Here is a 27,651-nt window from a genome sequence, read left to right as displayed (position 1 = left end):
AATAGAAAATACAATAAGCCTAAAATTATCAAATAAACTAAGTTGGTAAGTGTCATTATTAGAGTAACACACCATGAATAACACTGTTACATTATAGACTGTTGGCAGCAGACTCAAGAAGGTTCAACAACAGGTGTGTATTACAGGATATACTACAGTATAGATAAATTAGTAGCACCTGCCAGCAGAGGTGCTGGAACAATTTTTAAGATGGGGGTGCTGAGACCCATTGAACCAAACTGTAATTCCTGTATATAACAGAAACCACTTCAAGCCAGGGGGTGTGGCAGTAACCCCCTCTTCCCCCCGCACCCATAGTATCAGCACCTATGCATGCCAGAGATAAAAGTGCATTCCTGGGCCAAAAGCCTCAGTGCAGCTTGGCTACAACTCATGAACTAAACCATTGTTGGCGATGCAGGTATATAGTCTTCAGTGAAAAAAAATAAAATTGTGTCCTAATGTCCTAACATGTATTTGATTTTCATCAAAATTATGTAATGAATCTATCAGGGCCTAGATTCTATAGAAGGCTGAAATATATTGCTGTAAGTTTTATAACAGACTGATGATTGGCTAAAGGGTAGATGGATGCCAGGCAAAACAGCTAGCAGGGTCGGGGCCATTGCTTCCACTATTTTGATTTTTTTTTTTTAAACTTGTTCTTGATATATTGTGATATTAAGTAAGTAAAATAAACAGCATTATTTCTTTCTTCCTACATCCCACTATTAAATCCTACTTAAAAGCCTTTTTTTTGCAGACTTAAGTGGGCTTTAAGCAGTACATGGGCCTTTTACTAACCATCTGCATTGGGAAAATTTCATATTATGGCCCCAATCCTGTAGCTGGATTCATACATGGGGATCCCTGAATCTGTGTGGATCTGAAGGCAGGACCGGGGCCTATGTTTGTAACATCAAAACTCTGCTAAATGTCATTCTTTGTATGATCTGTTCCACAAGGATATTTATATGTATGCATGCTATTGGAATCTTTACGTTGGTCTGCTACTTTCAGGCCATTGCATGACCACCTGTTTCTAGGAATCTCCAAAATTAACCACTGATAATTAATCTATATTATAATGATGCTGATGATTTATTTATTTGTATTGAGGTAGCCCCAAGCAGCTCGAGTCATGGACTGGTGCCCCATTGTGCTAGGCCCCGTACAACAACAAAAAAAGACCATCCTGTCCCAATCTAAGTAAATAATAAAGAGTAAATTTAAGTGTGGAACTGAACTTTTATTTAAAAGTGTGTGATTTAGGACCAGTCTGCTAACCTTACTTACGTAAGGTTACGTACTCACCTTACTCCACAAGTAGCCACCTTCATGTCAGTTTCTTTGACAGCTTAATTTTGGAACTCTCAAAAAAATTATAATTTGAAGAGTCACTAACTTATTACTGGTCTACTCAAGCGTCCCACAGATTGTATATTTATTTAGAACCTTTATAACACAGAATAGGGAATTTATTTGGATCTTGTATCTGATAAAAGAAAAAATTCAGGTCTGTGGACAAGTTTTATAATAGAGATTTTGGCATAAATGCTGTCTCACCTAGTTTCATTCACTATAAATCCCTGACTTCATTTCAAGCAAGATATATTTACTAATAATTTACTGTGCCAATTTAATTTTCTATCTAATTGGTTATAAAAGTTATGAGTTTAACCTAGTCCCAAAGTCTAATCTCCCAAGATTATTCATTTAGAGTACAGCAGTTATGCAGTATAGTATGCATTTGTATGCTTGAACAGTGCTCTCTCCATCAATTTTATAAGATGGGCTGAGAGGTGAGCAATACAGCTGCATTTTCCAACTGTGTTCTAACAACCAGCTAACAATCATTGTTTCGTAACAGCCTTTGAAATAGTACTTTGTATGAAAAGAGAAAATAAAAGTCTGCAATATCAAACAATTCAGAAGATGCGCCATTGTCTTGATGGCTCCAAAGCATAAAAAAAAAATGTGGTGTACCATCAGTTCAACTTTGGTCTCCTTTTAATAAAGTGACTATGAAATGAACAGCAACCAATAGCCTATTTATTGCATTGCAGGTATGAGGTGTACAGACACATAGCAACAAATTATCAGAACAAAAAGCTGTGGAGATATTTTGCTTGAAAATGTAAGTTTTTAAGTAAGGAAACTGGTGTTGGCAACTGTAATTAGACTAGGAGTCTCAGCTAAATGTCCAAGGAAAACAATTGCTCTATTTTTTTCTCTCTTTCTTTTTAGAGCCACATTCACTGACAAACTGATATACTGGCTGATATCCACATAGCTTGTTCTAATGGCTATTTCAATACAAATGGTGGGTCATTTGTTTTAACCATCGAGCCAGATTGTGCATCCTTTGCTCATATGAGAAGCCCTTCACACGACACAGTCAACTTGTGGAAGTCTTTGCCAGATGTTGTGAAGGCCAAGACTATAACAAGGTTCAAGAAAGAATTTGATAAGCTCATGGAGGATAGCTCCACCTGTGGCTATTAGCCAGGATGGGCAGAGATGCAAAACCATGCTCTGAGGTATCCCTAGCCTCTGTTTGCCAGGAGCCGGGAATTGGCAACAGAGGATGGATCACTCAATGATTATCTGTTCTGTTCATTCCCTCTGAAGCACCTGGCATTGGCCACAGTGGGAAGACAGGACACTGGGCTAGATGGACCATTGGTCCCAGTATGGCCATTCTTATGTTATGCATAAAAAGAACTTGAAGAGTTTCAAATGACCTTAGAATTTGATACACTTTAAGATGTATTGAACTTTGTATAGACCAGAAAACTTCCTGATTAGAAAAACTCCATATGGTTGTTTTTTTATGCTCTAAGGCCAAGTGGTTTTCAGCTACCCAGCCAAACAGTCTTGAGGACAAAAATTAGAAGCAAATAATTCTGTTCAGTCTAATTATATTTTGGCAATAGATTAATAGAAATTATGCACTTTGTCTTTTAAATCAACATACCATAGAACGTATTGTAATTGGGATCTCACAGTTTAAAATGAATTTCAGAGTTTATTGATTAAAAGGTGTAAGGGCACAATTTCTAATTTATTACCACAATCTAATTAGGAAAATGATGAACACATATTGCTTCAACTCTTTCTTTTCTCTCTTTACTCCTCCCAGGACACCGTTTACTTTGCTAAAGAGAAACGAGAATAGAAGCAGTTTAAGACAGCTGAAAAATATAGAAGTCCATATGCCCACCCCCCTTCAGATGTGTACATGTAGGGGGCCTCCACATGCACATCTCGTCATCTCCACTAAGGGAACTTTGGTGCCTGCACATAGCATTAGCCACCATCACGCCTTTCTGAGTCCCTTCTGGGTCTGTTTTCTGAATGGAATAAAGAAATACATGACAAATAGTTGTTTTTATGAAACATTATAGTTTATTGTTCAATTTTTTGTAACCTCAATGAATTAATGTATGAGGACAGATAAAATGCAATAGTGATTTGTTTGGTAAAATGCATACTGTCTTGAAATTACAGTATATCATTAAGTATCAAAATAAGACATTGGTTTATCCAATGAAGGTGCATGGTGGATGTAACAATTTAACTTCAGACAATTTATAAACAAAATGCTTAGTTTCTGAACATACAAACATGCAAGTGATTCCAACACTGTTTCCCAAGTAACACAGAGTAGCAACAAACTAAGACTTTTACCTTGAATCAGTATGTTTACTGATAAAGGAATGTAGTATTCAACTGATAAAACCCCACCATACAGTGTGTGGGGTGACCATGATTTGTGAGTTCACAACACCTTTCAGCTGAGGGCACTTTATTTAAAATGTTAAATCCAGGATCAGTGAAAATTTGCAAAAGCTAGTTTGACCAATAAAGCTCAAATGAAGATAACAAAAGTAGATTTATTTTTATTTAATTTAAATGTTTCCAGTACCTCATAATTATATCCAAGTATTTACATTTCTTAGAAGTTCTCTGCATATTTCAGTAACAGAAGAGCCTGAAGTTTTCAAGATATCCCTTTTATTTGAACTGAAAAATGTAACTGTGAGGAAAATTGTTTCTTTGAGTTTGACAGTGTACAGTATACATGAACAAGGGCTTAAACTAATGTTTTTTTAGCTTTCAGTAGGAAATAATTTTCCCCTAGTAGTCTCGTCTAAAAATCAAATACAGCTTTTCCTTCCAGAAAATGAACTTCTAACTACAAGGTTCTGTTATTAATCTATCAATCACAGTTGTATGTTTCTACTGACAAGGTTTGCCTCTTTCTTTTCGGTAACATTTCCTAAGAGGTTCTCTTACTAAAAAGAAAGAGGTCTAGCCTGCTTTCAAGAATACAGCATTAAATCCAACCATTCTTCTGTTAGTAGATGAATCATAAGCTGGGCTGGCCCTTCATTAAATGCTAACACGGAAAGAAAATGAAAATTGTTTTTAATTAATTTTTAAATCCGAGGAAGTCATTTTAAGTAACTTTGAAACAGGCTGATTCATTAGTTGTACTGTAGAATTCCAAAATAAATATGACCATTTATTCTTTAGCTTGGTGATTACATTTATTCCAAAATCATTCGGTAGATATTAACTGCTCCCAACACGATCTCTGGGAATAATCCGTAGTTCTGAACCATGCTTTAGGAAAACATTTCCTGAACAAAAAAGAGAAAGTTAGTCATCTAGAGGTTAAATACAGATACATGTTATCAATAAGGGCTATTCAAGGAAATCAGTTACCTAAAAGTATAAGTATGATCTTAAAGAAGAACAATATCATGTTTCAGTTTTCAATTGCTTAATCAGAATTTCTCTTATGCATGAGAAATTGACAGTATGCTTCATAACATTTTTCAGTTCCTCCCACATCTGCATAGTCTAATGAACCCTTTGCAATTTAAAACAAAAATGCCAGATGCAAGGTTACATATTAAACTCATTAGTTAACAATATAAATTAATAGTTTCACTATGATTTTAATCAGGACAACAACAAAAATTCAAGGAAAGAATAAAAAAGCGAAGATATTGCAAATACAAAATGCTTTCAAGGCCTCCCAGCATTATGTACAGCTTGCTGTGTCTATTTAGTTCATCTCATATATTGTGCACGTTTAGTTCATCCCATGTATCGTGCATGGTAATGAGTTTTTAACAGTGTAGATCAAATAGCATATTCTAACCAGTTGTCACAAAAATTAAACAAACTGCTCAAAGATTTTTATGGTTAAAAGGAAAAAAAAGTTTAATTGACATGGTAGTGCTTAACATTTTATCTGCATATTCCAATAAAAATGTTCCCCTTCCTAAAAATATTTCAAGTTTTATTTTTATTGTTACTTGAACAGAACATGTTTCAAATGAAATATTTTCTACCATCACACTACATTAGTGAACCATAAACATTTTCATTTCTCTCCTTTTCCATAAAGCAAGAATTTTATTACATCAGAACTGTCAGTAAAAGAAAATGAGATCTATAATACTACAACAGAGAACACAATTCTGACTGATTCAGGGGATGGATCACTTGATGATTACCTGTTCTGTTCATTCCCTCTGCAGCACTTGGCATTGGCCACTGTGGGAAGACAGGATACTGGGCTAGGTGGACCATTGGTCTGACCCAGTATGGCTGTTCTGATGTTCTTATTAAACTAAGACTTGGTCTACACGTACCCCGGCGATTCGGCGGCAGTTGACGGGATTTACGCAAACTACTCAGAAAACATGCATAACTCCCGTCGACTGCTGTGCTTCTCTTCTGTGCACCATCTTCACTGCACTGCGCCACTTGCGGGGATGGATTAACAGCGTCGACTTCTGGATCGACTGAGTGGGTCTTCAATGACCGTTCAGTTGATCCAGGTAAGTCGATCTGATGACGGCAACTTTGCCACCGTCAGTGTAGACATAGCCTAAGTGAAAATATTGCTGCAAAGATGTATGATGATCATTTTAACACCTGTAATTATTCATACACTAACACGTTAATTTCAATCCAACATAAACATTTCCACCTCAAGAATTCCAAGTATGTGTGTGTGCTTACATTATTTCAAATATGTAAAATAGGCCACTTCTTTGGAAAGAGGTGCATTTTTTTTTTTTAAATTAAATAAAGTAAGATCATTATGGTAAGGATGGACAAACAATTTGTCATTGTTCAGCAATAATTATATGATCTTCATAATGTTTGACATGATGCTGTGGATGCAGTTTTCAACCACTGTTTAGTACTTCTAGAACCCTATTTGAAAAGCTGTAAAAACTTGGATAAACTAAATGAGAACATAAGTCATTCACTGTAAGTGCACTGTAACTGAATAAAAAATAAGTAAAAAATAATTCAGCATTTTTTTTTAATTGGACTTCACAAACAACTACTTACCCGCTGTCTGTGCAGGATTTATTCCTATTCCATCTAAAAAAAAGTTTACAAAAAAAGTTTAATTTTGGGGGCTAAAACAAAAACAAATACAAGTATCTAGTAGTATAAACTTACAAGATTAAAATAATGCAAAATATTCATGGTTCTAAACAATATGCTGTAGTAATTACTAAATATCAGTCTTTTAGGCATTAATTTCCTATTGCCAAAAACTATCACTAGTCAGCTTTATTAATTATAACTGATAAAAATTTCAGCATAGTGAACCATAAGATATACCATAGAATGAAACCTTTCAAATAGCAATAAAATATTAATGGTAAAACCCTATGCACCAGCACTACATATAACAATGAGATATTACTTTTGAAGTTCACCAGTTTGTATGCTGGTTAAATTATAGGGAAAACCTGCTAATACATTTCTGGAATACAGTTTATCTGAATCCACAATATAAAAACTATATTCTTACCATTTGTTATAATGGCACTTGTTGCTGCAGGAACTTTGAACTAAAGGAAACAAAAATATGACAAATTAATTCTAAAGTTAGACAACAAAATGGAAAATACTAAGGTGAATATTCAAACCCTTGTTGTAATTTTAACTGCTTAGGGATGTATGAAGAATAATTATGGAAAAAATTCTCTTCAGATTTTATAGAACTATCAAAATAAATGTTTAAAATCAAAGTTTATTATGCAGTAAGAGGTTATATGGAACATGAATTATACAGTGTTAAACAACTGATTAGATTTAATAATCTGGAAAAAATACTCTGGAGATGATGTCAAAATTATCCTAATTGTTTGAAGAATTCAGAAACATTAATTCTGCCAATACTGTGTAAAGCAGCAAAAAAAGCTTCATGAAAGTGAGTAACCACTAAATTGTATACATTTCTGGAACAAATATGCAATTTTGTTTTAACTTAAATTGACCATAAAATAGATACTTTTTGGAATAAAATGGCCAAATAATGCCTTCAAACACTTATGTACATAAACAATCCCACTAAATTTACTCAAGTTATCATTCACATGCACAAAGTTAAGCATGTGCGTAAGCATCTGCAGGACTGGAGCCTTGGTCTTTGAATAAAGGTGATTTAAAAAAAAAAAAAAAAAAAAAGACATGCTACAACAAAAATGGCTGAAGTCTGAAATCTGACATGTACACAGTCTTGGAATTGAGAGGTATGGTGTTTTTCAGTGCATGAGAATTGTAAAATCACCTGTGTGCATATTTAGTAACATTATTAAGAACACAAAGAGTAGAATCACAATGCAGAGTTCCTGCCTGGCCTGACCCAGGGGCTGGTATTAGGACAATTCATGTGTGGGAATTTATAACCATTTCACACACTGCTAACTCCTTCAGAAAAATAAATTGTCACAATTGTCCAGATAGAAAATAGTCTACTTTCTACTACTCTACTGCATTTTCAGTAAGTCCTTCAAAAGTCTCTTGGATTGAAACACTTACTTCAGGCTACTTGATTTTGCTATATGAAGGTAATACAGTGAAAATAGTTAAGAATGTTGATGGACCAAGATATTATTTTTATATGACCATACTGTGCACAAGTCCTAACAAAAGTGGTTAGGACCACTGTGCTAGGTGCTGTACAAAGATATAGTAAAGTACAGTTCTTGCCTCAAAGAGGTTCCAGTTTAACATTCCAATCCTATAAACACTCAGGTCCATAAAAGTTACTCACAAGCTTAAATCTTTGGGAGAGCTGACCCAGTATGCTCCGTTTCTGGACTCAAGTGGTCTTTCACAGTTTATGTTTACCATCAGGTAGGAGAGAAAACAGTAGGTGTGAACAAAGGGTTACTATAAGTTACCAGAGCAAGTGCCCTTTTCTTTTCTTATCTGAGTCCTGGTCTACACTTAAAATTTAGGTAAACACAGACAATAATATTTGCAAACTCATGGACCGGAGAGGTCCCGGAAGACTGGAGAAGGGCTAATGGTAGTGACCATCTTTAAAAATAGGAAAAAGGAGGAGCTGGGGAACTCTAGACCAGTCAGCCTGACCTCAATACCTGGAAAGTTACTAGAGCGATGTATAAAACATTCAATTTGAAAATTCCAGGAGGATGAAGGGGTAATCACAAGCAGCCAGGACGGATATGCTAAGATCATGCCAAACCAGCTTGATTTCCTTATTTGACAGGGTAACTGGTTTGGTGGATAGGGGGAATGCAGTGGACATAACATACCTGAACTTTAACAAGGCTTTTGACACGAGTCAACAATGCGATGCTAAAAGCAAATGCAATATTAGATTGCATTAAGAGGCATAGCATGCAAGTCAGGGATAGTGACAGTACTGCTCTACTTGGTGCTGGTTAGGCCTCATCTGGAGTACTGTGTCTGATTTTGGTCACCAATGTACAGAAAGGATGTAGCGAAACTGGAGAGGATCCAGAGGTGCGTGACAAAGATGATCAAAGGGATGGAACGCAAGCCATAAGAACAAAGACTGAAGGAACTGGGTAGGATAGCGGTCTTCAAATACTTGAAAGGTTACCATAAAAAAAGATGGAAAAAAGTTGTTCTTTCTTGCCACAGAGCGCAGGATAAGAGGCAATGAGTTCAAACTACAGCACAGCAGATTTAGATTCAATCTCAGGAAAACTTCCTAACTGTAAGAACAGTAGGACAATGGAACAGACTGCCTAGGAAAGTTGTGGAAGCTCCTTCACTGGAAGTTTTCAACAGAAGGCTGGATAGCCATATGTCTTGGGCGGTTTAGACCCAACACATCCTGCATCTTGGCAGGGGGTTAGACTAGATGATTTTTATGATCCCTTCTAACTCTATGGTTCTATGATTCTATAGCTATGTTGCACAGGGGTGTGAAAAATTCACACCCAAGTGATGTAGCTATGTTGACCTAACCTCCATCGTAGATGCAGCTAGAATGACAGAAGAATGCTAGCTACCATCACTTGGGGAAGTGGTGTTCCTACCCCTCAGTCAGTGCAGGCTGCATCTACACTGTGGGGTTTTGATGACATAGCTATGGTACCTTAAGCTATGTCAGTATAGGCCCTGTAGTGTAGACATGGCCTGACAGTTTAATGCTTTTGTCCATCACCATAATAGTTGAATGTACTAATGTTCTGCATGGATGCAGTGCATCAAAATTAGGGATTTACCCTATTTTTGTTACACTGGAGAACATTTCCCTAATGTAGCAGGTCCTATCTCTGTCTTGATTTTATCACTTTTAAGTTTCCAAACTATTTCTTTCTTGTAAAACAAATCCTCCAACAATTTTAACACGTTAAAACTGAGCGATCTTTAGTTCATTCTATCATTAGCATTAAAAAATAAACATTATTAATATGGTTCCATATTTGTACATATTATGGTATTAATATGTACATCTATAGGTACATGCACAGCTTTTTATTGGACTTTTCTCTGAAATTCTAACATCTTATAAAACTTTATATGCTAGCATCTTTCACTGTCTCAAAGAAGGTTACCTGCTCTCAGAAAAGCAAGATTTTGTTTGCTTCACTGTGTAATATTTTCAGTTCATTGCACAGGAGATAGTTCATTATATATGCATGGTTATGCCTGTAAGCAAGGTTGTTTTATCTGTGTATTCTAGGAAACAGCTGTAGTATTTTTCCCTGCTATCCTACCACATGAGAGCCTTAAAACGGTGAGAACAGCAGCCTCTAGGCTATGCCATTAATACTTTGTTTACTACTTTCCATAGCTTTCCCTGGCTCCATTTTACCTATTTTCACCTTTGAAGAAAGTAGTATGCCACTGAACTGCCAAAGGGAAGCATACCAAAAACCATTTAAAGATTTTGGGAGAAATCATCCCTTTTATGTAAGAAGTGGAACTATATTTTTAATCCTTGTCCTTGATTGTTTATTATACCTGTGAATTCCAGATATTTTAATACTAACTTTCTGAGAGACAGCTATAAAAATGATCAAAACAGTCTACCACATCTTGTATTAATTATGGACTATCTAATGGATACAATTTATTCTGAATGTATGTGCTAATTGGATAAATTTGGCATAAACAAGCCCTCCATTATGGTTCTGTTCCTTCATCTCAAAACATCAGATTTCACATTACATTACACAAGTATTTGGGTGCCTAAAGACGCAGATATGAACCTAGTGGGATTTTCAAAATTGCCTAATTCCCACTGAAGTCAATGGGACTTAGGATCCTAACTCACAAAGGTGTTTTGTAAATCCCAATAGGAGCCTATTTGTATAGGTAGCCTCCTAAAGATCTTTGTAAAAAATGATCCTGATCCAAGAAAGCAGCCTACCTAAGCATGTGCTTAAGTGCTTTCCTGAACTGAGGTATGTATGAATATCTTCTTTTACAGCATTTTCTCATAGCTGGAACTGTGGTTTATTTCAGTAAAGCACTTTAACTTCATATTGCACAACTAATGCTCTTTAAAATTGTTTTCTTGTACAGAACATTTTGAAAGAAATGAAATCTCACAGAAATTGATGTTTTCTAAGTAATCTATGGCAGCTCTAGATTAGATATTTGTCTTTTGTTTAACAAATATAAAAAGTTCTTAGCCATTGGATCTCCATTTTTCTAAATCACATCAGCTTCTAGTAAAACAGCCAGATAAATTTAGCCATGGCCTTTGACGAACATAAACTTTCCACATTTCCTTAATGTAATGGAGGGAGAAACAAGCAAATAAAACCAAGGAAAATATCATCAATTTGTGGTATAAGTGTGACAAAAAAAAAAACAAATTATGAAGGTGGAACACTTTAAAAGGGACAAAAGCATAATTTGAAGGAAAATTTTAGAGGGCTAGAGTCTTAGTTTATTGACATGTGGGATGAAAGGGGAAAGCAATAGTAATTGGTGCTTACTGGGTTCCCAATGTTATTCATTATCTGCTAATGTTTCAAGGAGCCCCTGAATTCATGCTCCAACTGTATGTAACAGAAAGGGTTTGTGGGTGGAATTAATGGTCTGCATGCAGACTTGTCCCTTAGCTACCTGTTGTTCCCTGTTCTGAGTTCATTTCCAATAACTGCTCCTATTGAAAAAACAAAATGGCACATAAAGGCATAGGTACTTACCTAAGGTAAGAAACTGACAGAACTCACCTCTACCCAACCTTGGTGTTGGACAAAGGAGATGATGGTGGTAGTATATAAAGGTGCATCACTATGCAATCCCCTCACCATATTTTAGTACTTTATCTTTAAGAGGCACCAGAGGTAGATGAGCAAAGCCACTCAATATTCTAAAAATGTCTACATCGGTATGACAAGGAAACATATGCTGTCGGTATGAGAGAGAGAGATCAGTGGGTCACCTCAGAGACCTAGCTACTGTGACAAAGCTCTTCCTCTACCTCGGTGAGTCCAGCGCTTCCTTCTAGCAGTAGGTCAGGGAACTGCTTCGCCCCTTATTGTTCTTCCACCCTCTAGTGGTGGGGGGAGGTAACACAGCCTCTCTAAGATGGCCGCTTCCTGCTGGGTCCCGTCCTGTCTCTGGTTCTCACAGGCCCTTGCCTCTTCACTGGGGCTCTTGCCCCTCCAGTGAATGGCTAGTAGGGGTTGGGGGGGGGGGGAGGGGGAGGGATATGACGACGGTCCCACCCTCGACTCAAGGCCCCAACCCAGGGACCCTACAAGTTGCAGCCTTGTGCTGTGGCTTCAGGAAAGCTGCTAGCTTCCCTGGGTTACCGCCTCGTGCCCCTTGACTTAATGTCTGGACCCTGCTCGGACACGGGCCCTTCTTGGCTTCCTTGCCAGGGGAAGCTCTTGACCTCTGACAGCCCCACTGGGCGTGGTAGTGCCAAATCAAATGTCCATTTCTATCTTCCCCTTCTGGCAGGGTCTTTTCCCTCAGACCTCCAGGACTGGGAAAGCTCTTTTGTCCTCTTTGGACAAGGCTCTTCTCTCCCCGCAGTCTTTCCACTTGCAGGGTTTTCTTCTGCCAGCATTCTCCTCCTTCTCCTAAACCCTCCTGGTTTCTAACAGCGTCTTGCTTGCTCACATACCTCACTCCCACAACTCCAGCCACACCCTTTCTCTGGAGGGGAGACTTTTAACAAGTCCTGGGTGGGGCATTGATTGGTTCTTGGTGTGTTAATTAAGCTAGAGTAACCCCTGCTCAGCTACCAGGGGAAAAGGGACTTCCTACTCCTGGGGCTGATACATTGATCCTTGAGCTAGCACTGTCTTGTAGGACCCAAAAACCCCCTGCACCACTTGCTGCCGCTGCCACTGACGCTATTGGGGGGCCCTGCTGGCCTGCCTCCCGCTAGGGAGCAAGTAGCCCCACCATTCTTGCTACCACCTGTGTGGGGCCTTTCCTGGCAGGCTGGTCTCTGCTGCTGCCGCCACCCTGGAGCCTGCTACTGCTGTTGTTGCTGTCTGTGAGGAGGAAGAAGACCACCGCTGCCGGAGGAGCACTCAGGACCACTCCTGAGGAGTGGGGTTTATTCATTGCTGGACTGAGTTACTGTGCCATCTGTGCTTGTGGTGGTGAGGGCAGCTCCTGTTGTTACTGTGGGAAGTGGGGGGAGCAGCGTGGAGCCCTCCCCCCGATCCATCTACTCCCCACCCCCACTATTGCTGTTGCCCCCTCCTCCACCTGCATCGCCTCCTCACCCCTCAACTCAGCCACTTGCCTTCTACACCATCTGGGACTGTTGCAGCAGCAAGGATTTTTTTTTACCACCACCCAAACGCATGTGGGCACACGTGCTTCCCCCCCACCCCCCGACTTGCCCTCCCTTCCCCAGCTACGTGTGGCTGGAGGCTCCCCCCACCCTCTACTTTGCCTTCTGGCCTCTCTGAGACAGTTTACTCTTTCCTTTCCTCTCACAGCCTGCCCCGCCCGCCCCTTGCTGCCCCCATTCCTATTTTGTCCCCCCATTCCTATTTTTCCCTTGGGTTCCTTTAAGGGTTTGTTTGGTTTCCCTGACCTGCCCCAGCCCCTGAGTGTTTGTTTGGCTCCCCTGCCCCACCCTGGCCCCTCGGTATTTGTTGCTCTCCCTGCCCCACCTTAGTCCCTGGGAGTCCTATGTCCTTTCCTGTCCCGCCCTTGGCTTGTGCTAGACCCATTCTCCCCCGTTTAGCTGCCTGCCCCTGCCCCACCCTGACCTACTTCCTCAATGCACCCAGAATTGCCCCTGAATTCAAACAATTCAAATGGTAGCCATCTAGTCTGACCCTGTCACACTATCTACAAACAAACAAGGCTTGAAAAAAGCACTTGCCAGTAGTTTGAGAGAAGATTTCTCCAGTTGATGTTGACTTCAGAAGACTGCAATTTCAAGGAATATGGTCAGTTTCGATGAAACAAGACTTTTGGGAAGTATTGAAGCTAAACAGCTTTTTTGTAAATAATGTGATGCTGCTATGAGCAGTAAAGTCAGATTCAATTATATGCTTTGGAAGTGGTGGTGGTGGGAGGAAGAACAACTCTTGGAGACAGGATATTCAATGTTTTGTTTTATCCATGTTGTTTGATGTGTGGCACAGAGAGATTAAGCAGTTCTTTTCAGGATCCCCTCTGAATAGGGAAGGGGCTAGAAAAGGTGCCATAAAAAAAGGTTGTCTCAAACCGCAACCCCCAGCTTGATGGCCATGTCCAGCGGGATCACTTTACCTAGGGTCAGAATATATAAAGCAATGAACTTCGCCACTTGGAATATTTGCACTGTCATGGATTCCCCAAACAGTGACTGCCCTGAAAGATGAACTGCCAAAATAGCTACAGAACTTGCAAGATATGACATTGATTTTGCTGCCCTAAATGAAGGGCATATGAAGACCAACTGAAAGAAGATGGAAGAGGCTATGCCTTCTTTTGGAAAGGAAAGCCATCTGAAGAAAGGCATATTCATGGGGTTGGTTTTGCCATCAAGAACAAGATTTCTAGTCAGCTTTTAGAATTCCCTATAGGTATTAACAAACATCTAATGACTCTGCATCGTAAGCTCAGTAACAATCAGCTCTTGATGCAGCCAAGAAAGATAAGTTTATCCTCATGGGTGACTTCAATGCAAGAGTTGGGCAACATCCTGAACTCTGCAGAGGCTCCATTGGGAAAGAAAGGGTGGGGAAAATTATCTCTAATGGCATTCTTCTTCTCAGTAAATGTGTGAAGCATGATTTGCTTATCACAAATATCATTTTTAGACACAGGGACAAATATAAGACCGCTTGGAAACACCCACGTTCCGAACACTGGCATCTTCTTGACTATATAATCATCAGAGCCCATGATTGTGCTGATGTTCATATTACACGAGCCATCAGAGGTATGGATGACTGCTGGACAGACAATTGTTTAGCGAGGTCAATCATGAATGTGCAGCTTGCACCACAACACCATGAACAACTGAAAGGAATTTGGAAGAGATTTAACATCAAGGCACTTCAAAATCACGTTAGTCATGAGAGTCTTCAACAGCTCCTTACTGAGAGGCTCTCTGACCTACCTGACAACATTAATGACACTCAAACACTCTGGGAGGAGTTCAAGATCATTATTCACAAAGCATATGCTGAATCGATTTGATACTTACTCACCGCCATCAAGACTGGTTTGATGAGAACAATGACGAAATCCTAGCACGTATTCATCAGAAGAGAAGTGCATTTTGTGCTTGGCAAAATGAAACCGCTAACAGGCAAAACTGAGAGACTTATCAGCTTAAAGCTGTATTTCAAAGGAGACTGTGTGACATCAAGAATCAGTGCTGGCAAGCATAGGCCATGGAGACCCAGAGTTTCACTGATCAATATGACATGAGAAGCTTTTTTCAAGTAACAAAGGCCATCTATGGGACAATTCCAAATGGCACAATCCCTTTGCGATCTCAGGACAGCTCCACCCTTCTTAAGGACAATGTAGCCCTCATGAAACATTGGAATGAGCATTTTGAGACTCTATTCACCGCGAATCTGAAATCTCAGCTGTCACACCATTGAGTCCATTTCTCAGCATCTTCTGAGGAAGTTTGGCATGCCATCGCTCAAACTAGAAACAACAAGGCACAAGGACCAGACGGCATCCCCATGGAAGTCTTCAAAGCTGTTGGAATAGCACTCATGCAAAAACTTCAACTTCTTGTTAGAATTAATGAGGAAATTCCACTTGACCAAAACAATGCCAATATCGTGACCATTTTTAAGAAAGGGGACAAGTCAATGTGCAGGAATTACCGAAGTATTGCCCTCCTCTCCATTGCCAGGAAGATCCTTGCTCACATCCTTTTGAACTGTCTCCTCCTTGCCAAAGATGTCCTTCTGGAATCCCAGTGTGCTTTCAGACCGTCTCGGGGCACCACCAACAAGATTTTTATTGCACAACAGATCCAAGAAAAGTGTAGAGAACACCACCAGCCATTCTTTATGGCATTTATTGACTTCAGGCCTTTGATTCCATTAATTGTGAAGTGTTAAGGAAGCTGTCTAGGTTTGGTTTTTCACTGAAGTTCATTTATGTTCTCAGGCTACTTCATGATGGAATGTCCGTCACCATCCTCTATAATGGTTTGGAAACTGACCTATTCACCATCCATACTGGTATTAAGCAGGGCTGTGTTACTGCCCCAACCCTTTTTTCCATCTATCTTGCTGTAACCTTGATTCTTATTCGTGACTGACTTTTTTCTGTAATTGGGATTGAGTATCGCATGGATGGCTAGCTCTCCTATCTGCAGTGTCTTCATTCTAAAACTAAGGTCACCGGAACTATTATTACCAACAGTCAGTATGACAACTGTGCTAACCTCACGCACGCCAAGGCTGACTTGTAATCCACCTTACATCTTTTCTCAGGCGCCTATCACAGCCTCCCTCAACACTGGGAAGACAAATGTGCTCCACCAGCCTGTCCTGGCACAAGTTGCCCCCGTTCTTCCACAAATTATCATTAATGGTGAACCCCTGGAAAATGTTGAGCATTTCCCTTACCTTGGTAGCCATCTCTCCCAGACAGCCAATATTGATGTGGAGACTGAACATAGGATCTGTTGTTCTAGCGTATCCTTCGGAAAGTTGCTCCATCGTGTCTTTATTGACAGAGATCTGAGGATGGAAACTAAGATCCTGGGCTACTATACAGTAGTTTTCCCCACTCTTCTATATGTGTGCGAGACATGGGTGACATATCAAAGTCATCTTAAGGGTCTGGAGTGGTACCAAAGCGCTGCCTTAGGATGATTCTCCATATCAGACGGGAAGATCATCACACCAATGCCAGCATTCTCTCTGCAGCTAACATCACCAGTTTTGAGGTGAAGATTATGAAACATCAGTTTTGCTGGGCTGGTTTTATGTGCGGATGGCTGATACTCGTCTTCCGAAGCAAGTCCTCTTTTCTCAACTTCGTCATGGTAAGAGGACCCGTGGGGGACAGAGGAAATGCTACAAGGACATCCTGAAAGTATATCTTAAGAAGGGAGGCATTGACCCCATGAATTGGAAACAGCTGGCTGGCTATATACTGCAATGGTGTCACATCACACATCAAGCCTCAGCCTATTTTGAAGAGAATCACCTTGCTCAAGAGACTGAGAAACGGCAAAGGAGGAAGGAAAGTGTACAGCATCTCGGCCAGCAGTTCTGCTCTCTCCAAGCAACCACCTGACACATGTGGAAAAACTTGTACAGCACGAATTGGACTCCTCAGCCATCTTAAGTCTCATCAGTGACTTTCCCCGAGCAGACATCATCCTCGTATCAAGGAATAGCAAATGGCGTGTATGCACCATCCCCAGTGAACGATTAAGCATGCTCCCATCCAACCCAGGGCTACAGAGGTGAAGATGGACTTTCCCTATAATGGCTGCTACAGCCTGCAGTAGAGCTTGGTACTAAAACTGAAATCAAGAATCCTGTCTGTCCTCTGTGTTGGCACTCAGCCAGTAAGAAGGTGGAAACTGTCGGATTCAAAAGCCGAGCAGACACAAGACAGACTGGGGGAGGAAAAGGAGGAGACTGGGACAAGTAGTCTGACAAGACTGGTTGGAGGGGGCAGAGAAAAACCAGAACTGGCTGAGCAAGGGAACAGAGTGGGAGGCGGGTGGCTGGGAAAGAGAGTAAGGAAGATGGAACTGGAAGCTGTGGGGGGAAAGGGGAGGCTTTAACCAGCTGGGTGGAGATGAAGGGAAGGCTGGACTGATTGGACAAAGACTAGGACTGAGAACAGGGGTGTGATGGACACTAAGATAACATGAGATTGAGGAACTGAAGGGAGACTGGGACTGACTGGACAAGGAAGTTGGGACTAGGAAGCAGAGTGTGTGTGTGTTGGGGGGAAGAGGAGACAGATTTGACAAGGAGATGGGTTGTAAGGAAAGAACTTGGATTGACTGGGCAAAGAGACTGGGACAAGATAGCAGGGGATACTGGGGCAAGGAACAAGAGAGAGGGTGGGAGACTGGGATTGGATGAAGAATGTAGGGAGGGAGACTATGACTGGGAGCCAGTGGAAGGAGAGAGACAGATTGGATGGGAAGGTTGGAGCTGGACTGGGACTGACTGGGCAAGAAGAATGGGAGTGGATGTGAGGAGGGGGAGTTTGGAACTGAGATAGCAAGACCAGAGGGGGAGATCAGAACTGGCTGGGCAAGAAAATCTCTCCCCTTCCCCAAAGAATGTAGCTAATAAGCAAGGAAACAAAGTATTTTTATTCTATGTTTGTATAGCACCTAGCACATTGGGGTCCTGGGTTCAAAAATAGAGCTCACTGGCCCTAATGTAATACAAACAAACAATAATATCATAAATAATAAAAACAACCAAAGACAATACAGTATTTTGAAAAGTGATCGTTTCACTATTTCCTCCTCCCCTCAGTAGATCTTTGTACTAGCTTGTGAAAGAACTAAATAACGTCATACTGCATTATAGGTAGCTTCCAAAAAAATAACTATAAAAATATCAAAACCTATCTTTTAAAAACAAAATGTTTTCTTCTATATGCACTAAGTAGATTTATATAACTGAACAGTAATGATCAGTGGGGTACAAAAGAGCCCACTACAACAATTGTTCTCCATTTTCCCTCTGAGACTCCTGAAAACCGCTGTAATTATCCCTCTAGGGTGAAAACCTACACAAAGGGGATTATTCAAAGCCCACTGATATCAACAGAAAGACTCACACTGATTTCAAAGGGCATGATCCAAAGTATATACACACTACTTGCAACTTGCAACTGTATCTTGTTTAATGTGAACATTTTAATTACTAATCCTTTCCTAACATGGCTTTTTTTATAGCATGGGCTGCTACTGTACACAAAAGACTTAGAGATGGAAAAGACCTACAAAGGTCTGGTCTACATTTAAATGTTGGTTGAGAGTGTATACAAATAAAAAAATCACACCCCGCACCGACATAGCTATGCTGGCAAAATCCCTAGTTCGGATGCAGTTATAACATCAAAAAAATTGGTTTTGCCAATAAAGCTTATTTCGTTTGGGGAACTGGTATAAACTATATTGGCAAAAGCGCTCTCCTGATGTAAACTGCATCTCCGCTAAGAGGATCTGCCTGTACAGCTATACTGGCAAACGCTTTCTAATGTGGAACAGCATATGTCATCTAGTTCATTCCCTCTGCCAATACATTATTATTTCTTCTAGTACATTTTCCAAGGAGTCAGGTGGGATTATACTTGGGCATCTAGCCTGAGCCACTGCAGCCACACTGTTTGCCATTTTTACTTTTAAGTGAGGCACAGAGAGAAAGCACAGTGTTTTCCACGGGGCAAGAGGCACCATAACTAGTCTACATGGCGCCCTCCTGTTTCACATGTTAGACATTGGGTGCCCATACGCTTCTGAGTAGAATCTGTATCTCTTTCAGTCCCTTTGTAAATACAAACCTGTCCCGCAGGAGCTGTGGATCTCAACTGACAGACATCATTTTCCCACAGAACTCCTTCTCCTTACTTCACAGAGTAAGGGCATGTCTACATCACCACTTATGCTGGCAAACTTTATGTCACTCAAAGTTGTGAAAAATCCTGAGTGACATTAATTTCACCGGCATAAGTAGCAGTGTGCATAGCTACCATCTCCCATTGAGGTGGTTTTATTATGTTGACGGGAGAGCTCTCTCCTGTCAGCATAGAGCAAAATCTCATAATATTCCATGTGTAGATTCACCAAAGCCAAGTAGACACACAGCATTTCATCACTGAACTGTGATGTGGCACTTCCTCATACACAGCCCAAAACAACAATTTAATGTGTTGTAGCAAAAAAGCCAATGACATTTTGTTGTCCACAATCACTACTAGCATTTCAGCATTACTGCTTTCCAGGTTTCTCTCTTTCATTAATTTAATGTTTACTTCCTATTCTCTACGCTATATATTTTCAAACCATACACACACACATTTTACACCTATGCAATGAATTATGGATCAGAAATCACTTATTACTTTTAAAAAGAATAAATAAATAAATCAACAAAAGCAAACTTCCAACATGACTTAGGCTAGCCCCAGCTATCTATAATTTCACACCAAAATGTACATGACGCTTGTAAATTAATTCTTAGGATATTGATGTAAACACTGTCACAATTCAACACTTACTTCTTCTGCAGCAAACTTCAATACAGCTGTGAAAGGTGTATTTTCAGGCACACTTAACCTGAAACAAAGAAGAGTTAATAGAAAACATGGTTTCTAGACAAATTAGAATGTAATTCCAATAGTTCTAAAGTGATTGATTATAATTCCACTGAAATCAATGGGAGTGCTCATGCAGTTAAAATTTAGCACGTACTTGCATGCTCTGCTAGATCAGGGCCTAAAATACTGAAGGAAGGCTATACATTGAAAAAAATAACTGATGTTTTTATTTTTAAATAAATGATTATGCGCATTCCAGAAGAAGTGATGTCAACAGTCCACCCACAAAAATTGTGGAAGACTTCCCAGTATCTAGTCTCCATATCTTTTTGAGTGTGTTAGATCATATGTTTAACTTTCCCCTCCCAACGACGTGATCTTGCAAACACTTACTATGGGAACATGGTGTTTAACACCATGAGTAGTACCACTGATTTCAGGATAGGACCTCAAAAACCATATTGTGGTACCATCACAATGAGCCATGAAAGGAGTGCAATATGGCCATGGTTATGCACTCATGGCTTTTGTGAAAAAGCTACTAGGCCAAAGGGAGAACTTCTCCCATTGGCATAGTTAATCCACCTCCACAAGAGGCAGTAGCTATGGTGACGGGAGAGGGTCTCCCATTGACATAGAACTGTCTATACTGGAGGTTAGGTCAGTGTAACTACATCGCTCAGGAGTGTGGATTTTTCACATCCCTGAGCAACATAGTTATACTGACATAAGATTATAGTGCAGACCCGGCCTCACAACTCCATCATACAGATTCATAAGGAGTGCTGCATGTCATTACAGCCCACAGTGATGATACCTAGATAGTTAAGTAGGTCAGGAGCAGTAGAAAGCTATATACCATTATCATCTATAGAGAACACATTTGTTTGAGGTGGAAGAAGATAAGAGCTTCCCTTCTGTGGGTCTGTAAAGTACTGTCCAAGTGACTAATAAAACAATTTAAAATCAACTAGGAAAAGACAATGTATCATTGAACCACACCCTAATTCTGCACATTTTAACTCTACCTAGTTATAAGGAACAGCACTCATTTTAGACCACATGTTAATTATTATTACTTAGAAAACTACACAAAAACATCAATAACTATGTAACAAGTCAACCCCATGAGAATACCATTTCCATCTGTGCTACACTTGAACCTAATATTCTTGAACCAAAATTACAGAAAAATGCATGTTGAAAAAATGAATTCCACAGAATGCCAAGTGGCTCTTTGGGAATAGTTTATGTAGAAGAAGCTTAATGGTCTCCTACAGGTGTAACCAAACTTTGCCCAAATATGAGCTGCAAATTTCCAGATTATATCTGACTTCCTATAAAATGCCATAAATCACTGTAGTTGCCTCTCTATTTAGTACAGAGCACTGGATTAGAAGTAATAGACTGCATCATTTATTTTAGGCTTTTCTATACAGCAATACACTAACTACAGTAGAACCTCACAGATATGAACACCTTGGGAATGGAGGTTGTAACTCTGAAATGTTTGTAACTGTAAACAAAACATTATGGTACCGTACCCTGCAGTCAGTGTCTTCCAGCTGAGGCTAGGAGAGATCTCTGCAAAGGTGGCACCTGGCAGCACTGCCTAGTTTGCAAGCAGCTTCCTGCCCTATTCCTGTTTCTTACCTTTGGGCTGAACTGTAGGGGCCTGCCTCGCACCCTTGGCACTATAAGTCCCAGCCCTCAGCCGCCTCTCCCCAGGGCTTGCCCTGTTCTGTGCACTGCCTGCCTTGCTCCAAAGGCAGCTGGCACCAGTCCGCTGCCAGCTCCCTCCCTCCCCCATCCCTTGTACTCCCAGAGGTGCTGGCAGGACCCAGGAGTGCAGCCACGGGCAAAGCTTGGGCCGCATCGGTGCACAGGCTGTGGCCCTTTAAAACTCCTCCAGAGCACAGCATGCAGGCAGCAGCTCGGACTCTGGCTGCAACAGCAGCAGCTCCCATCCTAGCACCGGCAGCTTCTTTCAGTTCCTTGCAGCAGCATCAGCAGCTCGATCTTTCGCAGGCTTGGACTGAACATGCAAGCTTCTCCCTCACCTGATGGGAGAGGGGTGGTGGTAGTGAAAACAGATTCCCCCTCCCGGTGGGGTGGGAGGTGAAACAGAGCCCGTGGCTTACAGGACACAGCACAAACCCCAGGCTGCTTCTGCTCTGCATGCTCGGGCTGGCAGCAGGGGCTCACAGCAGTGTCTGTGAACCTCAGTGTCTTCACCTCCTACTTGTAAGTGGCTGCCCCTCACATAGCAAGTGGAGTTGGGGACAGGAAACCCAGATGTGCAGACCTTTAAGATGCAATACAGGCACAGTATAGTATTTGCTTTCTTCCCTCCTCTCCCCCACTGCCACCTGATTGTTTAATTCTGGTTCCACATGGTGTTCAGTTGACCGGTCTGTTCGTAACTTTGGTGTTCCTACCTTTGAGGTTCTACTGTAATCTTAATCTTACTGTGCTGAGTGGAGCAGTGATCACATGAAGAAGAGTGAGTGTGGGACAGTAACCACGGACAAAGCAGCAGATGTGAAGCAGTGCCCATGTGACCAGAAAAGGAAGCTATAAGCATAGGGCAATGCCCATATGGAGAGAGAAGGAAGCTGAACTACATTGAGCATTCTCTCTCTCATGCTCACATTTTCAGGGTCCAAATGATTGCCCTATGTGGGCTTGGGAAAGAATTTTCTCTCAAATCAGACTGGCAGTAACCCTAGGGGGTTATGTGTAGTTTACTAAGTGCAGCATGGGGTGTGGGTCACCTACTGAGATTACTGGGTATATCTCACAAATTCCTGCCATTGCAAAGGCCTTAGGCATCAATGCACTTCAATCCCTCCTGTTCTTTGCCTGTGGCATATAGCAGTCTAGTCTCCTGTGGGCTGCAATACTTTGATCTAATTTCAGTTGTTGGGTTTAGTAGTGTATGGTATTGGTGACCTATGCTATACAGGAGATCAAACTACATGATCTGGTGGTTTTTTCTGGCCTTAAACTCTATAACTACAGGTATGGGGCAGTGCCTACATGGAAAGAGAAGTCTGTGGGAGAGCAGGCGGGTTTTGGGGGGCACAGCCCAGGGAGGACTGTGGACAGTACCAGCGGGCAGGGCGAGGCAGGGGGATCAGTGAAAGGAAGCAGTGTCTGTAGGCAGGGAGAACAATACCCCTGGGCAGGGTGGGGGTCAAGCGGTAGTACCCGTGGGTGGGGGTCAGTGGCATGGGAACCTGCAGGGAGGAGTGCAGGCTGATGGGAGAGGCAGTGCTCGTGGACAAGGTGATTGGGGGGAGAGGGGGAGGGAAAAGTGCCCATGAGCATGGCATGGGGGTCCACAGAAAGGAAGGTCTCTGTCGGGAGGTGGGGGGAACTGGTGGTGGGAGGCGCAGTGTCTATGGGCGGGGCAGGTATGGGGGGGGTCAGTACCCAGAGGCGGGGCGGTTGGAGGGAGCAGTGTGGGGTGGGGGAGCAGAGGGCGCCTATGGGCTGGGCTGGGCTGGGCAGGGGACAGTGCCCATGCAGTGGGGGCAGCCAGCAGAGGAGGGGGCGATGTGGAAGCGCATGCGCACAAGCACTGCGGCGGGGCGGGGGGTCACTCACACTTTGTAGGGCAGCCGCGGGTCCGAGGTCAGCGTGATTTTAAAGGTGACTTTCGACCTGAGGAGACAGAGGGGCAAGAGGGTTAGAGCCGGCGGGGCGGGGGGAGCCGCGGGCGGGCGGAGGCGGCAGGTCCGCGCCACTCACATGATCCGGTCCAGGCCCAGGAGCCGCCGCTGCTACCGCCCCCAACAAGCGCACACGTCAGCGGCGCCGCGCGCCGGCCGGCCGAGAGGTCCTCCGCCTCTGAGCTGCCCGGCCACCGCCTGAACAATAAAATCTCCAGAGCGAGACCCTGGGCCGGGCAGGTGCGAGCCGCGGTGTGGTGGTGTGGGGCCGGGCCGAGGGCACCGGGGAAGGGGCGAAGGAGGCAGGAGGGTCCTCGTCAGGCATCAGCGGGGCCAGCTTAGCCTGGGGGGCTGCCGCGAGGCAAGGCCGGAGCCCGGCTCCGCCCTCTGAGGCCGGCGCAGAGGCTCCGCCCCCCTGGGGCGCCGGCCAATAGGATGATGGTGCTGGAGAGCGCCCGTCTGCCAGGATGTCGTGCTGGGCCGTTGCGAACGCAGAGACCGGCCTGGAGGCTGGTGGGAGGGGAGCTGGCCGGGCGGTTGGGCAGGACTGTCCCAGGCGGGCAGGGACTGTGGGGGCGGGGTTTTGCCTTCCTCTGCGGCTCGCGGGTGTGAGCCGCTTACGTTGGCGGGGCGGCGCGGCTCAGAGTCTTGCTCTGCCGCGGCCGGCTCCTGGGGCACTTCGGCGCGCGAGGGCCTGTCTCCCGTAGGCTGCGACGCCGCTGCTCTCATGTCGGTTGCGGGGTGGGGTGGGGTGCGCAGGGGACGGGTGGTGCTGGCGGCCTGCGCTGCGCTGCGCCGCGCCGCGCGGGAGGTCGGCTTGGGTGAGCTCGGCGTTGGGCGGGGGCGGGCCGCTCCCACATTCCTGGCATGTTGGACGCGATTATTCTTCCAGGAAGGGGATGGGCCTGCCCCCGGCTTGGCGTGACCGGCCACGCCGCACAACCCCCGTGTGGGAGGTCACGGGTGGGACAGCCGGTCTGACACCAGACAAACCCACAGCTGGGGCTGTCTCAGTAATGGCTGGGGGACAGGTCACCCCGAAGGAGGACTGGCTTGTAACTGCAAAGGGCCTCTTTAAAGGCCCCGCCCGGCCTGTCTGCCCCCTCTCCCATCAGAGCCCTGGGCCCGCACTGAGTGGCCCGAGCACCAGGTACCAGCCAGGCCACAGTGCTGCAGGGCCCCAGCACCAGTGGTGGGCAGCCCCTGTGCCCCAGCACTGCGCCACCCCAACCCACTCCAGCCCTAGGCTGGCTGGTCCGCCCCAGCCCTTGAAGCGCTGCCAGCCCGCCCTAACCCCCGGCTGGCTGCTGCCTGGCCAGCCCCGGCCCCCAGAGTTCCACCGGTCCAAGCACGCCCAGCTCCCTGAACGCTATCGGCCTGAGCCCCTCAAGCGCTGCTGGCCCATGCCGTGCCACAATGCCAGCCCACCCCTTCCCGGGCTGGTCCACCCCAGCCCCCAAAGCGCTGTCGGCCCGAGCGCTCCCAGTCGACCCACCCCAGCTCCAGGCTGATCAGTCTGCCCCAGCCAGCCATCTGCTTCAAAAAGCCAGGGCCCCGGCGGCAGCTGCCCCCTCCCACCTGGTCCTGGCATGCAGCCAGGAAGCAGGCTGTAGATGACCCCTTCCCAGCTGATACCTGCTCCCAGCCATCATATATTGGGGGAGGGGCGGCAATGCCTCCCATGCCCTCCCCCAAACTCCGTCCATGGGCCTGCCTGATGCTGGTTCCTTCTGGGCTTACGCTCTCTGATTATGATGGGTTGTGAAGCCACAGGGAGAGGGAAGGGTGGAGCAGAGAAGCAGGTGACAGCTGGAGACACCACTGGGCCAAGCAAGAGCTGCTGAGGGAGAAAGGTTAGACCAAAGGATGACCAAAGCCCCACAGCTCATCTAGTAGAGTAGCAAAGGAAAGGAGTCCGGAAGGATCGGCGCAGTCATTGTTTGCCCACAAGAGATGAATGCTAATTTCCAAAAAGGAGAAATAGCAGGAATCTTGTACAATTGGAGACTGCTTTTTGTGAGGATTTTTGGGTTATTTTAAGTTTTTTAAGTTACCCTACTTGTTACTTTTCTTACTTCCAGATGAATAATTCATAGATTCCAAGAGCAGACGCCACTATTATGCTTATGTAGTCTGACCTCCTGTATAATATAGGCCACAGAACATCCCCAAAATAATTTATAGAGCATGTGTTTTAGGAAAATATCCAATCATGAATTGTCAGTGATGGAAAATCCACCGTGACTCTTGGTAAATTGTTCCAATGTTTTATTACTCTTATCCTTAATAATGTATGCCTTATTTTCAATCTGAATTTGTCTAGCTTTGAGTTCCAGCTATTGGATTGTGTTACATCTTTCTTTGCTAAGTCCATTAATATTTGTTCCCTATGAAGGTACTTTAAAATTTATTCACGTTATCTCAACCTTCTCTTTGTTAAACTAAATAGATTGAACTTCTTGAGTCTATCATCCTATGACATGTTTTAATTCTTTAATCATTCTCATAGCTCTTCTCTGAACCCTCTCCACTTTATCAACATCCTTCTTGAATTGTGGGAACCACAACTAGACACACTACTCCAGCTAAAGTCACACAAATACAGCTGTAAAATAACTGCTTTAGTTTTACATGAGAGTCCCCTGTTCCTTCATCCCACAATCACATTAGCTCTTAGCCCTGGTCCACACTCACCTGGCGATTCGGTGGCAGTCGAAGGGAGTTATGCAAACTACGCTTGCGAAACTCACGTTGTCTGCTGTGCTTCCCTTCTGTGCGCTGTCTACACTGTGCTGTGCCCGTCAATGCAGCGCTACGCTACTTGACGGGGTGGTTTTACTCGGTCGACTTCCTGATCGATTGAGCGGGTCTACACTGACCGCTCAATTGATCCGGAAAGATCGATCTGGCAGTGGCGAATTTGCCGCCGTCAGTATAGACATGGCCTTAGTCATAGTGTCATACTGAAATCTCATGTTCAGCTGATTATCCACCATGATCCCCAAATCTCTTTTAGTCGCTACTTACTAGGATCGAGTCCCCCCATCCTGTAATTATGGTCTCCATTCATTGTTCCTACATATGTACATTTACCTATATTAAAACATATTTGCTTGTGCCCAGCTTACCAAGCAATCTAGATCACTCTGAATAAGTGATCTGTTCTCTTCATTATTTACCAATACCTCAGTTTTTGTCATTTGCAGACTTCATCAGTAATTTGGGTTTGGTTGTGTTACCAGATTTCCCTGTCACCTTAGGGTATGCTCATTTATTAGGGTTACCTTCCTTGTGGTGGGTTATAATTCTTTTCATGTACTGCTTGTGGCACTTGTTTTTTCATATGGAGCTTTACTTCTCCCATATGCAAGTCCTCTCCCACTGGAGCTACCCTGTAGGACCTAAGTTTCCCAGAGCTGGGTTCCTCCAGCCCCAGACTCAAATAGACACACTCGCAGATTAACAGAGCACATCTGAGTGGACCAGGTCAAAACAGCATTTTTAAGCTGATGCCCTTATATGCCCCTGGACTCACCAGGCTGGGCAGAGCAGCACTTTCCAGCTGTCACCTTTATATGCTACAGGTTCAGCATGTAGCTGTCCCCACTTTCACTCTACAATTATTCTGGTAGTAACCTCCTTACTGAGCAAACACCACAGGATTTTTGGGCATTACAGGGATCTTTGACTTAGATAAAAGAAGCGTTGCTGCAGTGCAGGATAGGGAAGCCAAGAACACGAAGGAATAAATGAAGTTTGGAGAGAGTCTGGCAACCAGCTTGATTATAAAAGTTATTTTATTACCAGATATATAATGTAATAGCCATACAAGAAGAGACCAAAACCCAAAACAGTTACAATATTACATGGTTTCAGTTGGGGTATTGAGGAAATCTAGACCAAGTCTGATTACAAGTCAGGTTTAGAAAGTTATACCTGGAGTGAGAGAGAG

At 43.2% G+C, this 27,651-nt stretch overlaps 1 protein-coding gene across 1 annotated transcript; it reads right to left on the bottom strand.

Annotated features, from left to right (window-relative positions):
* Positions 1-3,391: 3,391 nt before the first annotated feature.
* On the bottom strand, positions 3,392-24,015 carry UFM1 (ubiquitin fold modifier 1). The gene is made up of 6 exons (XM_067563037.1): positions 23,779-24,015; positions 23,635-23,691; positions 19,987-20,044; positions 6,854-6,893; positions 6,382-6,414; positions 3,392-4,646 (listed from the first exon to the last, which is right to left on the bottom strand). Coding segments are annotated over exons 1-6 (258 nt in total). The 5' UTR covers positions 23,781-24,015; the 3' UTR covers positions 3,392-4,578.
* Positions 24,016-27,651: the final 3,636 nt, after the last annotated feature.

The sequence above is a fragment of the Emydura macquarii genome, unplaced genomic scaffold, assembly GCF_026122565.2.
Source record: "Emydura macquarii macquarii isolate MOO-44397 ecotype Brisbane River unplaced genomic scaffold, CSIRO-AGI_Emac_v2 contig_2473, whole genome shotgun sequence".
Taxonomy (NCBI): Eukaryota; Metazoa; Chordata; order Testudines; family Chelidae; genus Emydura; species Emydura macquarii.
The sequence above is the reverse complement of the archived record's forward strand: the minus strand, read 5'-3'. Positions and strand labels throughout refer to the sequence as shown.